The 16,480-nt window shown below is 43.5% G+C and overlaps 1 protein-coding gene across 1 annotated transcript in view; it reads left to right on the top strand.

Moving 5' to 3' along the window:
- The first annotated feature begins 737 nt into the window (after positions 1-737).
- HCN4 (hyperpolarization activated cyclic nucleotide gated potassium channel 4) overlaps positions 738-16,480 on the top strand; it is a 421,667-nt gene continuing 405,924 nt past the window's right edge. Inside the window, exon 1 of the mRNA XM_069765634.1 lies at positions 738-1,734. Within this exon, the coding sequence (XP_069621735.1) occupies positions 1,064-1,734 (671 nt within the window). The 5' untranslated portion in view covers positions 738-1,063. The remainder of the gene's footprint in view (positions 1,735-16,480) is intronic.

The following is a 16,480-nucleotide window of genomic DNA, read 5'->3' as shown; positions in this document are numbered from 1 at the left end:
CCAGAAAATACAGTCGTCTCACAGAACATGTCATTTATGGAAATACAATATGCTTACAAACACAAAGCTGTTCTGATCATTAAGAAAATAAACCTGGCAGCTTATGCTAGAATCATTACATTAACACATTCTATTCCAAAATATTTGTATTTCTTGTTGTTTCTTCAGGAGGAGAACTAGACTGTTGTGCTCTCAGAAGCTGCAGAAGCTGTACATCTGGTCCAAGGTTTATGGGGTGCAGGAAAGTATGAGACTGACACTTTTTCTGCTTACTCACAAATATTGTGGTAAGCCATCTGTTTATTTCTACACATTCCATGTTGCACTAATTCTAATTTGCTCCCAAGTATTCATAGGCTCCAGCTGAATGAAGCCATCACGTTCTAGGGTTAGGCTTGGACCACTGTGCACATCTGACCTCTCCTTTACTGTCAATGGGGGGGTCACAGCACCCTGCCTTAAAAGTGTTAAACCCCTGGACATAGGACTCAAGGAGATCTACCTTGTGTGCAGTCCACGCTTCTATGGCAACACAATAGATCAGATAGCTTCATGAATATTGCCAGTAGCAGGGGCTGCGTGAGGAATAAGTGATCAGTCTGATGTCAGCAGCCTCTGATGCTGCAGCTTCTCACCGTCTGCTTAGTATGGGCAGCAGCCAGAGTCAAGGAGACAGGGAGGGAGGAAAAGAGGGAGGGAATTCTCTTTTTCTCTTTTTATTATGATTTGCTCCTTTTGTTCTTCTGGGCAGCCCTTGTCCAGTCCCTCCCCTGGCCGGCTGCTGACTGAACTGTTCTGCCCGTCTGTTGCATTTCATACCCTCCTGCAAAGTCCTCATCATCTATCTCACTGCTTGGGATCTGAACAGAGACAGGCAAACATGGACCACAGGCTCCATCGGGCACCTCCACCTATGTCAGGATGCTGCTGATGCTTCTGAGACCCAGATCTCCTGGTCAACGTGTGCCTGCAGGTGCAAGAGGTGCTGCTGACATGCCCCCAACATTGGCAAAGAGGGGCTAATTCCAGAGAAGCCTTCAGGGGGGGAGTATCCTGGCAGACAATGGACAGACTGCACCCCTCTATGAGGAAGCGTCTGTACAGTCTCCCGCAGCAGATTGGATCCAAAGCCTCAATCATGGATGAAGAAGAAGGTGAAGAGAGGGACACCTGGAAGAAAAGCATCAAGCTCAAACCATTACCTTCACCCTCAGCACTTAAGGTCCTTGACCCTCGACCTGGAGCAAAGGAAGCTCATCTAGTTATGGAAACTGAAGTAGGCAAATCCCAAAGAACCAGTAGCAATGGAGACTGCAGGAGATTTACAGGTAGCCTCTCCTCCATTGCCAGCTGTGGCCGGCACCTGCATGATTCAGACCCCAGCGAAGGACGCAGGCTTATCTCAGAGGGAGACCTCAGTCCTACTGAGGAGAAGTCCCCCACCATGGACGCTCCAGGAGACTCAGGTGTAGGCCCTTCCCCTGCAGCAGTGTCCCAGCCTGGGAGCACTGACCAGCACAGCAGTTCTGTAAAGGTTGACCCTAGAGAACAGACTTTATCTGCAGGGGACGAGGAGCAGAGTAGTTTCATGCACAGACAGTTTGGGGCGCTTTTACAGCCTGGGGTGAACAAATTCTCCTTGCGGATGTTTGGCAGTCAGAAGGCAGTAGAAAGGGAGCAAGATCGAGTAAAGTCTGCAGGATTTTGGATTATTCACCCCTATAGCGACTTCAGGTAATGCAATGAATCCGGCCTACTCAGTTTGACACAAGGAGTGTGCGATGATGAGCATGGTATGATTATCACTACATCTATTATCCCTATAAATCCATCAGTCACTTCTTTTTGGCATCTATACAGCATGTAATGGTGCTTTTTGTTATGTAGGGAGTTACACACTTGGTGAAAGGAAACCTTATGTTTCACCTATGAAATGGGTGATCATGAGCTTTGTCTCTCTGTAACCTTGAAGGAGTCACTCTTCTGAAAAAAATAGCTACATTGTACAAGCTTGTAGAAGGAGAGAACCTCCTTATGGATGTGGTGATCTGTAGCATGGAAAACTGTTGATTGAAGGTAAAGATGTGAGGATGCTTTATTAAATCTCACAAATTAGAAGAACATTTTACAGCCTGGGCCTAGTATGGTGGTAAGAAGACAGCGTGCAAGCTTCATATCTCCACACTGAGCCACTATATGAAGTGATGATCAGGACACAGTTAAAGCAGTGTTTATACTCGCTGTACATTCTTCCATCTCATAAAAAGTCTTCAAATAGACCTTATATACATTCATCTGTGTATTCACACCAGGGATGGGGGCGAAGTGCCGGAAATATTTATTACAATCCATTTCTTCTCAATGGAAGGAGGGGAGTAGAGGGGATGTTGTGGCAGAACTGAAGGACGGGTAGATTTATGAAGTACAATTCACAACCTCATAATAATAAATGTTTCTCTAGTAAATAGAAATATATTTATAGTTTTCCCTTTGTACTGAACTTAACGAGAAATTCAATAGCTTGGAAGATTGCTGTTTTGGTTCCTTGTATTAAGATGCCATCAATAAGTAATTCATTCATTCCGCACTTGTCACATAAATAGATAATAGAAAAGCTAGCTGCCTTGTCATGACACCTACACACTTTTAGTTCAAGGCCTTGATACCTTGTATCTGACATTGTCTTTAACACATAAAAGTGGTTCACATCACTAGTGGCAATGAGCAGAGCTAATACATTAGGAAGAATGTGTACATTATGTTTTCTTATTCTTTTTTTCTTACTATTTCTTCCATATTTGTTTCTTAACATTGTCATTCTGTTCAAAATGGCTGATCAAAATGTTTGTTGAAACAAAACTTTATTACTTTGATCCTTAAAGGGGTTTTCCAGTTTTGGAAAACCCCTTTACTTTCCCTTCCAAGTCCAGCGCTGAGTCTCCGCCGCTGCTTTGGCGGCAGCCAATCAGTAAGCTCAGCAGTTTGTGCCGTCAATTTGGGCAGAGCCGCTGAGCTCATTACTGGCCATAGCACTGTCAGTGTGACGTCAGCGCTGCAAACCATTAACCAACACTGGGAGCAGCAGCGGAGACTCGGCGCTGGACCCACGGAGGGTAGGTAAAGGTCAGTTTGTTGTAAAAAAATAAAATCTGAAGCCCGAGAAGAAGGGTTTTCCTACACCAGAAAACTCTTTAAAATAGGCATTTATGTGAAGAATAAGGTCAGAACATGACTGAAGTAACTTGGATGTGTCGTACAGTATTCCGCTTTAGAGTGGATTGACACACTGAAGATTTTGATGCAAGCCTTTCTGCAACTGAATATCCATCCTATTCCTTTGTCTGCAACAAAATCTGCAGAGTGTGAATTCATCCTTGTTGTGCAAACCTGTTGCAGAAATCTTTGGAGCAGAAATGATTTCCATACATCTGAATGATATTTACAATTTACAAACACCATTTAGATGTATGGGATGGATTTCTTCAACAGAAATCTGCCATGTGTGAACATCCCTACACATTACTTCTCGGTCTATCCTTTTTATACCTCCTAACTCAAAAGCTGTAAATGCATTCCAGCGTTTTAGAGACAAAAAAAAATAAAACTTTTAAACATGAGAAGGGAACAGGAAAAAGAGCCAAGAGGGCTGCTAGCCATGACTTTACCTTGCTTGACCTTGCTTAATTGAGAGGTCTCTATCTATACGCAATTAGTAAAATGCATATCTACCAAGCCAAGTCTGGTGATGAGAAGAAAAAAAGAAAAAGATGGCCTAGGTCTAATATAAATAGGAAAAACCAAGAAATTACAAAAAAGACCTAAAAAAGTACTCTTTAATGATAATAATTAAAATATTGAACTAGAAACCACCCATTCCTTGTAGATTGTGAGCCCTCGCGGGCAGGGTCCTCTCTCCTCCTGTACCAGTTGTGACTTGTATTGTTCAAGATTATTGGACTTGTTTTTATTATGTATACCCCTCCTCACATGTAAAGCGCCATGGAATAAATGGCGCTATAATAATAAATAATAATAATAATACAAAACAACCAATGGCAGGGATCCCACAAATAGGATCAGATAGTCGTCGAGTACACATAATTGGATATAGATAATAGATAATAAGGAAAAGGCTAGGGAAGATAGACGTGCCTCACCCTAATGGAATCCCTTCCTTGCAGCGGAGGTTGGCATCCTGGGATACAATATGGCGCCCCCGCTCAATTTAGACTAACGTCATTTGTATTAACAGTTATTAGCAGCAACAGCACACATGTTTATTTTGTTTTTTTTGTGGTGTGTTTTGGGTGGTGACTGTGGTAGGGATACCTCTTAGGGTCCTTAGGGTAAGTCTACGTTGAGCAGGGGCGCCATATCGAATCCCAGGGTGCCAACCTCCGCTGCAAGGAAGGGATTCCATTAGGGTGAGGCACGTCTATCTTCCCTAGCCTTTTCCTTATTAGCTATTATCTATATCCAATTATTTGTACTCGATGACTATCTGATCCTATTTGTGGGTTCCCTGCCATTGGTTGTTTGGTATGTGTGGTTTCTAGTTCAATATATTAGTTATTATAATTAAAGATTACTTTTTAGGTCTTTTTTTGTAATTTCTTGGTTTTTCCTGGAGATGAGAAGCCAATATGGAGCCACCCACTTAAACATCACTTGGATGTTTTTTTTTGTTTCACCGCTGGAGTAGTATCACTAATGTCTGTACCAGCCGCTATCTACTGCTCTTTCCATCTCTTTCTGCCATCTTGTGACCACAGCTCCTAGCTGACCAGAAGTCAAAGCTAATGGTCACCAGCTCTCAGTGTACCTCTATGAGAGTCTTGTTCTGGCTCTTATAGACTTACAATAAGGCCAGTGTCACACTAAACATATGGAAAATCGGTCCGAGTCTCCCTGCCGAGAGTCGCACGAGTGTTCTCCATATGGTCATCCGTGTGTAATGCATTTGCAATGCAATGATGTGATTTTCTCACACTCATGTATCCTTATGACATGCGTATGGTTATACATTTCTCACTGATTTTCTCTATTGAATTAAATTGCTCAATGGGCAGAAATGAGGAAAATGTGAGCATATTTGTCGTAAGCAAGATGGATGGTCCGTGTGGCGTCCGAGTTTTTCTCGCACCCATGGGCTTGCATTGTCGAGTTTCGGACGATATGCACGTACAATCGCAGCATGCTGTGATTTTACACATACGTCGAATATGCCTGAGAAAAAATATGCATAGGACTCATCCGTATTCTATGATAGTGTGACGCAGGTCTAAAAGTGACTTCCAGTTCGCCCAGATATCATCTCTGGAGCAATCCAGCAGGTCAAAACTAGCAGAAATCGAGCACAGCGGCACAGATAGCAGATGAAGATAGAAGTTGGTAAGTCTTTTTTTATGGACATGGAAGGTGCATCAGTGATACTACTCTGGAGGTGAAATTAAAACAAATAATGGAGTAGTCCTTTAACGCCTCTCTTGGCTTTTTTTAGGGAATGTGCACACTTTTTTTTCAGGTGAGTCTGCTCTGAAACTCATCGAAAAATCACCCATAAAAATTGAAAGTATGAATGTATGCATCTCTATGTAAAAAGACTTGCTGTGCATATGTTCAGTGTTTTGATTGCCTTTTAACTGCTTCATGCTTCCAAAGATGCCAAAGAGTTAGAAGTGAGCTTACCAGTCTTTAGGCATCTTTTGCACAGAAGGCGCTCTATACTTTACAATACAAAGCAATAAGATGGGGTAAAAAATTGCCTATAGGCAAAAGCGACGAAAAAGAAAAGACGCTTCAGGGAAAAAAATGCTGATATTTCCTGAAGTGTCTTCCTCTTAGAAACCTTGCCAGGTTCCCCCACCTGAAAATACCCTAAAACTATGTTTTCTGTGAAGCTCTACAGTGTTTGTATAATTGAAGTCTCAGTCTTGTTTGGCTGTCCCTTGTTCAAGCAGCAAGAATCATTTTTTTTAAACTGCATATATATTATAATTTTTTGGACTTTACTACTGTCGGTAACAGTGTAACCAAAAATGGTATCTTCTTTAAAAATGTTGATGAAATGTGTCTTCCACCCATGTACCCAGTTCTAAAGTCACGTTTTCAGAGGCTGATGAGAAGTCAAAGTAACATTTCCATGAACATTTCGTCTGCCGGTCAAAAGCAATTTTTTTTGTCATTTGTTAACATAACATTCAAACATAAAAATTGCTGTTGGGATCACGACACAGTATAGTGCACACATCTTCATGAACACAGCACATGTCATACAAGAACAGCGCACACATCACATATAGACAAAGCACACATCAGACGTCATAAAAGAACTGTGCACACAACACACATGGGCAAAGCTCATGTCAGTCGCCATACAAGAACAGTGACACAACACATATGGACAAAGCACACATCAGACATTATACAAGAACAGCACACACATCATATATGGACAAAACACGTGTTAGACGTCATAGAAGAGCAGCGTACACAACACATATGGACAAAACACACGTCAGACGCCATACAAGAACAGCGACACATCACATATGGACAAAACACATATTAGACGTCATACAAGAAAAGCGACACATCACATATGGACAAAACACGTGTTTGACGTCATACAAGAGCAGCGTACACATCACATCTGGACAAAACACGTGTTTGATGTCATACAAGAACAGCGACACAACACACATGGACGAAGCACACGTCAGACGCCATACAAGAACTGCGACACAACACATATGGACAAAACACGTGTTTGACGTCATACAAGAGCAGCGCACACATCACATATGGACAAAACACGTGTTTGACGTCATACAAGAGCAGCGCACACATCACATATGGACAAAGCACACGTCAGACACCATACAAGAACAGCGACACAACACATATGGACAAAGCACACGTCAGACATTATACAAGAACAGCGACACATCACATATGGACAAAACAAGTGTTTGACATCATACAAGAGCAGCGCACACATCACAAATGGACAAAGCACATGTCAGACATCATACAAGAACAGCAACACATCACATATGGACAAAACACGTGTTTGACATCATACAAGAGCAGCGCACACATCACAAATGGACAAAGCACACGTCAGACATCATACAAGAACAGCGTACACAACACATATGGACAAAGCACATGTCAGATGACATACAAGAACAGCGCTCACATCACAAAGGTCACACATGCAAATTACACAACCAAAGTGAACACGACCAACGTGTCACACCAAAACATTGCACATATCAGAGTAGCACAGGATCTACATTGGACACACACATACACACCAATGAGCACAACCATTCACAACATATGCACTATCCACATTATAAAAATGCCAGCAAAGAGTCATTGACGCTAGTATAAATGTTAACCACATTCAGTGCTGACCTTCAACAAGCTCAGTGATGTGGTTGTGAAGCTCCACCTCTGATCATTAAGCCCCATAACCACTAACCACTCAAAAGGACCTGTAAGCTTCCCAGGTCCATAATCTACCTAAAGTTATTCCTTATGAAAGGTTTATTATGAAGGGTCTTTCCCCCTCTGGGCCCTTCTGCAGCTCCACAAGCTACATGTCCGCATCTGGCCATTCCTATGAATATATCAACACAAATTATGATGAAAGGTCATATTTTGCACTTATAATTGAAAAAAAAACACTAAACTAGTAGTGTATGTTTAGCGTATTATCTTTGACTTTGAGACATTATATACCGTAGGTATATTGTGTTTGTTGATAGTGACACTGACTTGTAATGCAAGCTCGAAATCTCAATGCAATGGCTGTTGTGAATGAGGCTAGCCATTATTCAGCATTATATACGTTATATGTATGGCGATATGGAAAGCAGAACATATCTGTGACCAGGTGTAGGCTGTCCTCCCCTAATGCAGCATGACGGGGCGACGTATATGCTGATTTCAGTGGTGTGTCGGCTATGTGTCACTATAGTGTCATTTTGTAATCTGTAGCAGCACGATACAAGTGCTAAGACCTAGGATTCTGGCACATTCATGAGCATTAGTTCTCCCCCCTCCCCACTGCTGATTGACAGCTTTCTCCTTATGCTCGGTATTAGGGAGAAAGCTGTCAGTCAGTGGCGGGAGGCCAGGGAGAGCTTATGAATACATCAGAATCCTAGTTCTCCATGTATATACAGTGTTACAATGGATAAAATGTAATTGTCAGAAAAACTATATACTGGTGACAAGTCAGCTGAAATCAACATGTCTGCCACTACTTCATGCTTCCATGAGAGATGCCAGCATAGACGTGATAACAGATTCCCTTCAAGTTCCATTGATAAATTGGGAAAAGAATATACAAGACAGAGCAAACGGTGGTAGAAAAACAACATATATGGATCAATGGTGTTACTTGTCAGATGGTCAGTGGTTCTGCATGGACCGTCCAATTATCTATCCTCACAGTAACATTGAGCTGTAGGGAGTTCCATATCAGCTGCTGCAGATGTAACACTACTCTCCATGTAATACAGCAGCAGCCCTTTCTTCACATTGTGACAAGCACAGACAAAATGTAATCTTCTTGTGCAGCCATCCACGTACAATGGTTAGGTTCTGTCACACATTAGTCTGTAGCAATTTATTCCACAACTATCATATATTAGCAAGGAGATGATGCCATTGTTTAAATGTAGCTGTTGCTGAGAACTGCCAGATTTCCTTAGAGGGCTTTTCCAGTTTTGGTAAATCCCACTCCCATGGCTGCAGTTTGTGTTTATTAAAACAAACTAAAACTTTACTCACCATCCTCAGGTCTAACATTGACTCTCCACTTTTGCTCTGAGGCTGTTACTGTCTACAATGCTGATGTCACATCATGTTGACCGCACTGCAGCCAACAACTGAGCTCATCAGATCTATCTGAGCCGCAGATATTGGCTGCAGGCAATAATAAACACTGTGAGCAGTGGCTGAATCATGGCTCTGGACCAGGGGAGGGTTAATAAAGTAAGGTGTTGTTTTTTTAAACAAAATGCGGATGGGGATATGGGTTTTCTTAAATTGGAGAATCCCGTTAACTGTACTGAAATAAAATGTAAATGTGCCAAAAATACAAATATGAAAAAAAGGCCTATGTAGTAATATAGTGTGAACCAGTCGTTGTTTTCTTCTTAACGGTGATGTATTTTCTTTCTTATTATTTTTAATATTAATTATATCCAGACAGTGATACATATTCTGTTTTTTAAACTGTTCACATTTTCTGATTGTAGGTGTATATATATACTAGATGGTGGCCCGATTCTAACGCATCGGGTATTCTAGAATATGCATGTCCACGTAGTATATTGCACAGCCCACGTAGTATATTGCACAGCCCACGTAGTATATTACCCAGCCACGTAGTATATTGCCCACCCACGTAGTATATTGCCCACCCACGTAGTATATTGCCCACCCACGTAGTATATTGCCCAGCCACATAGTATATTGCCCAGCCACGTAGTATATTGCCCAGTCATGTACTATATTGCCCAGCTACGTAGTATATTGCCCAGCTACGTAGTATATTGCCCAGTCACGTAGTATATTGCCCAGTCACGTAGTATATTGCCCAGCTACGTAGTATACAGCACAGAGCCACGTAGTATATTGCCCAGTCACGTAGTATATTGCCCAGTCACGTAGTATATTGCCCAGTCACGTAGTATATTGCCCAGTCACGTAGTATATTGCCCAGCTACGTAGTATACAGCACAGAGCCACGTAGTATACAGCACAGACATGTAGTATATTGGCCAGTCACGTAGTATATTGGCCAGTCACGTAGTATATTGGCCAGTCACGTAGTATATTGCCCAGTCACATAGTATATTGCCCAGTCACGTAGTATATTGCCCAGCCACATAGTATATTGCCCAGCCACGTATGTAACAGGTTAGAAAAGACTTAAAATAAAAAATAAACATATGCTCACCATCCAAAGGCCCCTTGTAGTCATGGTGCTTGTGTGCGGTGCACGCGGCAGCTCCGGTCCCAGGGTTGGTATGAGTGCAGGACCTGTGATGACGTCGCGGTCACATTAGATTTTTTTACTATTGATGCTGCATACGCACCATCAATAGTAAAAAGTTGGTCACACAGGGTTAATAGCTGCGTTAATGGAGTGCGTCACACCGCGGTCCATTAACGCTGGCATTAACCCTGTGTGAGGGCTGACTGGAGGGGAGTATGGAGCGGGCACTAACTGCGGGGAGGAAGGAGCAGCCATTTTTCCGCCGGACTGTGCCGGTCGCTGATTGGTCGTGGCTGTTTTGCCACGACCAATCAGCGACTTGGATTTCCATGACAGACAGAGGCCACGACCAATGAATATCTGTGACACACAGACAGACAGAAAGACAGAAGTGACCCTTAGACAATTATATAGTAGATATTTATATATATATATATATATATATATATATATATACTTTTTAATAAGCATGAATTTTAAGGTGTTTTATCAAGTTGTACTTTATCTATGGGATAGGGCGATAACTTCCCAATTACTCGTGGTCTGATCTCTGGGACCCCCAACAATCACGAGAATATGGGCTCTGAAGAGCTCTGAAGAGCTCCTTGTGGACAATTATGCACACTGGCTTTCCATTCATTCTTATGTAACTGCACTCCAGGCAATGACTGAAAGCCGGCCCTAATGCTGAGCTGCTGTCAGTTAGTGTCGGGGACGCAGTTACAGCCGCCACTCTCTACACACTGAGCAGAAACTGAACCTGCGCTGGCACCACACCCGTGACTAAAACCGAGATAGTACTGGGAGGAATAAAATTCATTTATTCCCAGTGCCTCGCAGAACGCTATTAACCTGCAGATTAACCCAATATCTGCAAAAAACAAATACAAGCACAGTTAAATAAAAACAATTTCTTGTACTTCTGATTTATATAAAAGTTTGTTAAAATGAAAATGACTGTTTAAGAGAGAGGAATTGTTTATTAAACAAGCTATTCTACAGAATTTCTTTGTATGCTTGATTTATAGAAAAAAATATAATTTTTTGTAAATGTGGAGTTGCAGTCACAGAGAAAAAAAGCCTAAAAAAGTGAAAATTGTTCATAAGAGAGAATGTCAGAATGATTTTCTGCGAGTTTCAGGCATGTTTTCTGTTTTGTAGTAGCCAATTATTGTATGCATTTGTTGTATTTTTCGTACTTTGGACACACCTTCTCATTTAAAGATTGTTCTGTATTTTCATTCACACTGAAACTACGTCTTGAAGCTTATCAAGACAATGCCAAGAGTGCGCAAAGCAGTCATCAAAGCAAAAGGTGGCTACTTTGAAGAACCTAAAATATAAAACACAATTTCAGTTGTTTCACACTTTTTTGTTAAGTATATAATTCCACATGTGTTAATTCATAGTTTTGATGCCTTCAGTGCCAATGTACAATTTTACTAGTCATGAAAATGCAGAAAAATCTTTAAATGAGAAGGTGTGTCCAAACTTTTGGTCTGTACTGGTCAATTTTTTTTTTCTCAATGAAGATTTTACACGAGCAAATTTCTTGAGTGCATTTAAGTTCCATTTGTCTGAAATATGCCTTCAATCGTTCATTCATAATTATGTGAGCAATTCTATGAATAGGTTCTGTCTGTGTGGGCTGCTACGAGTAACAGTCTAGGCTGGTAATATAAATACATATGCAATAATTCCCATTCAATTTTCATCCAGTTGATTAACAATAACAGTAGGTTGGGCACGTGTTTTTTTTTTTTGCATAATTGTGTAAAGCAAAAATCTAAAATGCAAATTCTCAATATGTTCATTTTTTAAGCAGATTGCCATTGGATTACCAGATAATAACCTGATGAACCACTATTTCGTGCTTGGATTTAACACCATTAAGGCATAGTCATACGGCTGTATAAATCAGACTGAGATCAGACCACAATGCAGGGCCGGCCGTCGGCTCTATCGACTTGAGCATGACAGTTTCATGCATTTGTATGATGCTGTCAAGTTCAGGCCAGTCTTTGTAGCATTTGGTGAGTTTTTTACCTCTGTATTTGTAGGTCAAGATCAGGAATGGAACAATTCTAGGAAAATTATGATATAAACATGTCACCACTTATGCAGGGGCGTAGCTAGAGCTTTTGCCGCCCGGGGCTGCTCCCGAGTTTGGCGCCCCCCCCCCCCCCCTACCTCGGCTCAATACACACAAAGGTTACCAAAAATAGGGCAACACACATGATAGGGTCTGCAAAAAAAAAAAACAAGTTCTGCTTACCTGACCGCGCTCCTGCTCTCTCCACGCAGCTGAAGCGTGCACTCGCCGGCGACTGACAATGACGTCAGAAGCCGTCGACGTGTGCACTGCGGCCGACTTCAGCTGCCAGCCTCCAAATGGCTGGTGGCTGTTGTTAACTATTGACATACGGGCGCGGGCCCGCACGTCAATAGCGTTAAACAGCTGCAGCGCCGGCCGCGGTTTTAGAGGGCCCCGGGCGAAAGAGTCTCAGTGGGCCCCCCCTTTAACACATAGCATGATTCATGATGCAGATACAGCAGAGAAATATAGCATAGCCACATAGCATATAACACAGCCCACGTAGCATATAGCACAGCCACGTAGTGTATAACACAGCCCACGCAGTATATAGCACAGCCCACATAGTGTATAGCACAGCCACGTAGTGTATAACACAGCCCACGCAGTATATAGCACAGCCCACATAGTGTATAGCACAGCCACGTAGTATATAACACAGCCACGTAGTATATAACACAGCCATGTAGTATATTGCACAGCCCACGTAGCATATTGCCCAGCCACGTAGTATATTGCCCAGCCACGTAGTATATTGCCCAGCCACGTAGTATATTGCCCAGTCACATAGTATATTGCCCAGCCACGTAGTATATTGCCCAGTGATGGAGTATACAGCACAGAGCCACGTAGTATACAGACTTAAAATAAAAAATAAACATATACTCACCCTCCGATGAATTCTGGCCCTGTATCGCACGAGGCAGCTTCCAGTCCCAGGGTTGGTATGAGCGCAGGACCTGTGATGACGTTGCGGTCACATGACCGTGACGTCATGGCAGGTCCTTCTCACATACCATCCTTGGCACCGGAAGCTGCCGCTTGCATGGAGCGGGCACTGGAGCGTTGCGAGGAGCGGGAAAGGCGATGGAGGGTGAGTATAGCAGGTTTTTTCATTTTTTTATTATTTTTAACATGACATATTTTTACTATTGATGCTGCATAGGCAGCATCAATAGTAAATAGTTGGGGACACACAGGGTTAATAGCAGCGGTAACGGAGTGCGTTACACCGCGGCCCGTTACCGCTGCTATTAACCCTGTGTGAGTGGTGACTGGAGGGGATTATGGAGCGGGCGCTGATTGTGGGGAGTATAGAGCAGGCGCCGGGCACTGACTGCAGCGGAGGGACTAATCGGACTGTGCCCGTCGCTGATTGGTCGCGGCAGCCATGACAGGCAGCTGCCGAGACCAATCAGCGACGACAGACAGAGGCCGCGACCAATGAATATCCGTGAAAGAAAGAAAGACAGACAGACAGAAAGACGGAAATGTGACCCTTAGACAATGATGTAATATATATATATATATATATATATATATATATACATACATATATACTTCTCACCTGTGTCTTGCCTCTCTGTTGTTTTCTGTCTCTGTTCTCACATCTTTTCTGTCTCCCGCTCTGATTTTCATATTTCCTTCTGCCTCTTCTTCCTGCTTGTCCGTGGCTCCGCCCCCGACATTTAGCCCCGCCCCTCCATGGCTCTTCACACTGTGAGAGCTGTGACGCTGCTGGAGGGGCGGGATCGGAGCTTCTGCTGCTGACTGCAGGTGCGGGGGTGAGTCACAGCGTGTGTGACTGTGTGCCCCTGCTACACTGCAGCCAGCAACTCTGCACGGCCGCGCGCACTGCCAGCGCTCTGCTCCAGTCCTCATAATGCTGGGAGGAAGGAGCAGAGAATGAGTGCGCGCAGCTGCGCTGATAGCCGCCCCCACATTGTGCCGCCCGGGGCGGCCCGCCCCCCCCGCACCCCTCTTCCTACGCCACTGCACTTATGCATTTCTCACCCACTCCCGGTTTTGGCTTACAAATACAGAGAACCTGTCTGGAACTTGACAGCCTACTTGTACTGCAAAAATGCAGATGTGTGAAACCAACCCTAAGGATATGTGTCCACATTATGTATTTGCTGCAAACATTTCTAAGCCAAAAACATTTCTCTTGGCAGGAAAATTGCTGCATAAAAATCCTCTAGTTTTTTATGCATTTTTTCCCTTTTATTAGAATGGGTGAAAAATGCTGCAAAAAATGCTGAAAGATTTAACATGTTGCAAATTTTAAACTTCTTCAAATCTGCATGGAAAAGATAAGATCCATGTACTCATAACATGGTGAAATGTTTCTGTAATACTGAATCAGATGAAATGTGTATATAAAAAGTCTAAATGCACTTTTGTGTTTATGAATCCTCAAAGGTCATCTGTCAGAAGGATCAAAACTCTAAAGCTGTATACATGGACATGCAACCCATAGAAAGTTAAAGTTAAAAGAATTGACACCTTGATATCTGCAATCTGATGTTTTATACCAGAGAAAGCTACCGCATATACTCGAGTATAAGCTGTCCCGAGTATAAGCCGACCCTCGTAATTTTGCCACAAAAAACTGGGAAAACGTAATGACTCGAGTATAAGTGCAGCGCCCCAGAGATCTGGTCGTTGCAGTATGACACTCTGCTGCTAAGGGGAGTGATGGTACGTCTGATGGCACTGAAGGAATTCTACTGACCAGGTATCACCAGCACACATAACACTTCACACTCCGGCCACTCCTCACACTGGTAAAACTAGGGGTTTGATAGGAAGTTAGTCAGAAGCTGAATGGGTTGGATTCAGGCAACATCCTGTGGCAGGGGGTGTTGCAGGGAGAAGACACAGGGGGGTCCCTGTCGGGCGTGGGAACCTGGCAGGTACCTAGCGAACAGAGCAGAACATTACGGAACCGCGCCTGCACTACCTTGCGGCGGTATCCTAAGAAAGAGACACGAAGCGAAGGGTATTGTGGAACAGTGAGAAACGAGATCAAGCACAAAGGAGAGCCAGTAGGAGTCGTGCCGTGAGACCGAGGCAACATCCTACTGAGGCGCGTAGCCGGTGGCCGGAACACCGTGGAAGTAACTGACTCTAGGCCTTACTTCGAGCTCCGCAGGACAGTTAATTATAGGTTGACTGTCTACCTTAAATTTCCTACGAAGACATAGGGGGCAACGCGTGGAGAGGGGCGTCTCTAGGGTCCCGGAAGAGCTCCGAGCCTTCCCGTCATACGGGTGCGTCCTAGCCATAACATACTTGGGGGACGAGAAATTAGTAACATCTGGAACAAGAGAGAGAGAATTAGAAAGAACGAACGAACGAGAACAGAAGTTGTGAGGACTATTCCGAATGCTCAGCAGGGTAGCACTACAACACACAAGCGCTAGTGGTAGGCACTGATTTCCACCTGCAAAGGGAACTCTGGATGTGCCCATTGGACCGGCCGGTCTCAGAAAGCCCTGTTAAACGTGCTCTGGATTGCGGATCCTGAAGTCTTCAGTAAAGAGGTAAAGAGACTGCAACCTTGTGTCCTCGTTATTGTCTGCACCTCACACCATTGCCATCTACATCACTGGGAAGCCCTGGGGACATACTTCACCTGTGGGAAGGTATATCATCTAGCTGCCATTCCATCACCCCAGCGGACCCCAAGCAGCGTCGGTCATCCTGACCGAACACCACAGGTGGCGTCACGAAACCTTGACAGACTCCTATCACCTTTTATTGGACGCCCCTTAGCAGGGTCACGGACCGGGTCCAGCCACCGTGACAACCCCAGAACTGAGCCAGCAGTGGACCGGTACCGAGTAACCCGTGGCCCTGTGTCTGGGGGCGATCCATAAGCCTAGGGTGGGAAATGCAGCAGCTATCGGTAAATGTCAAAAGTAAAAATAGATACCAATAAAAGTAAAATTATTTGAGACATCAGTAGGTTAAGTGTTTTTGAATGTCCATATTGAATCAGGAGCCCCATATAATGCTCCATAAAGTTTGATGGCCCCATAAGATGCTCCATATTAAAATATGCCCCATATAATCCTGCATAAAGGTTAATAATGTCCCCATAAGATGCTCCATAGACACATTTGCCCAATATAATGCTGCACAAATGTTGATTATGGCCCCATAAGATGCTCCATAGAGATATTTGCCCCATATAGTGCTGCACAAACGTTATGGCCCCATAAGATACTCCATACAGACATTTGCCCCATATAGTGCTGCACAAACGTTGATTATGGCCCCATAAGATGTTCCATATAGACGCTTGCCCCATATAGTGCTGCACAAACGTTATGGCCCCATACAGACACTTGCCCCATATAGTG

Source organism: Ranitomeya imitator, chromosome 4, assembly GCF_032444005.1.
Source record: "Ranitomeya imitator isolate aRanImi1 chromosome 4, aRanImi1.pri, whole genome shotgun sequence".
In the NCBI taxonomy this organism is placed as follows: Eukaryota; Metazoa; Chordata; class Amphibia; order Anura; family Dendrobatidae; genus Ranitomeya; species Ranitomeya imitator.
Note: the sequence above shows the minus strand (reverse complement) of the source record. Positions and strands in the feature narration are given on the sequence as shown.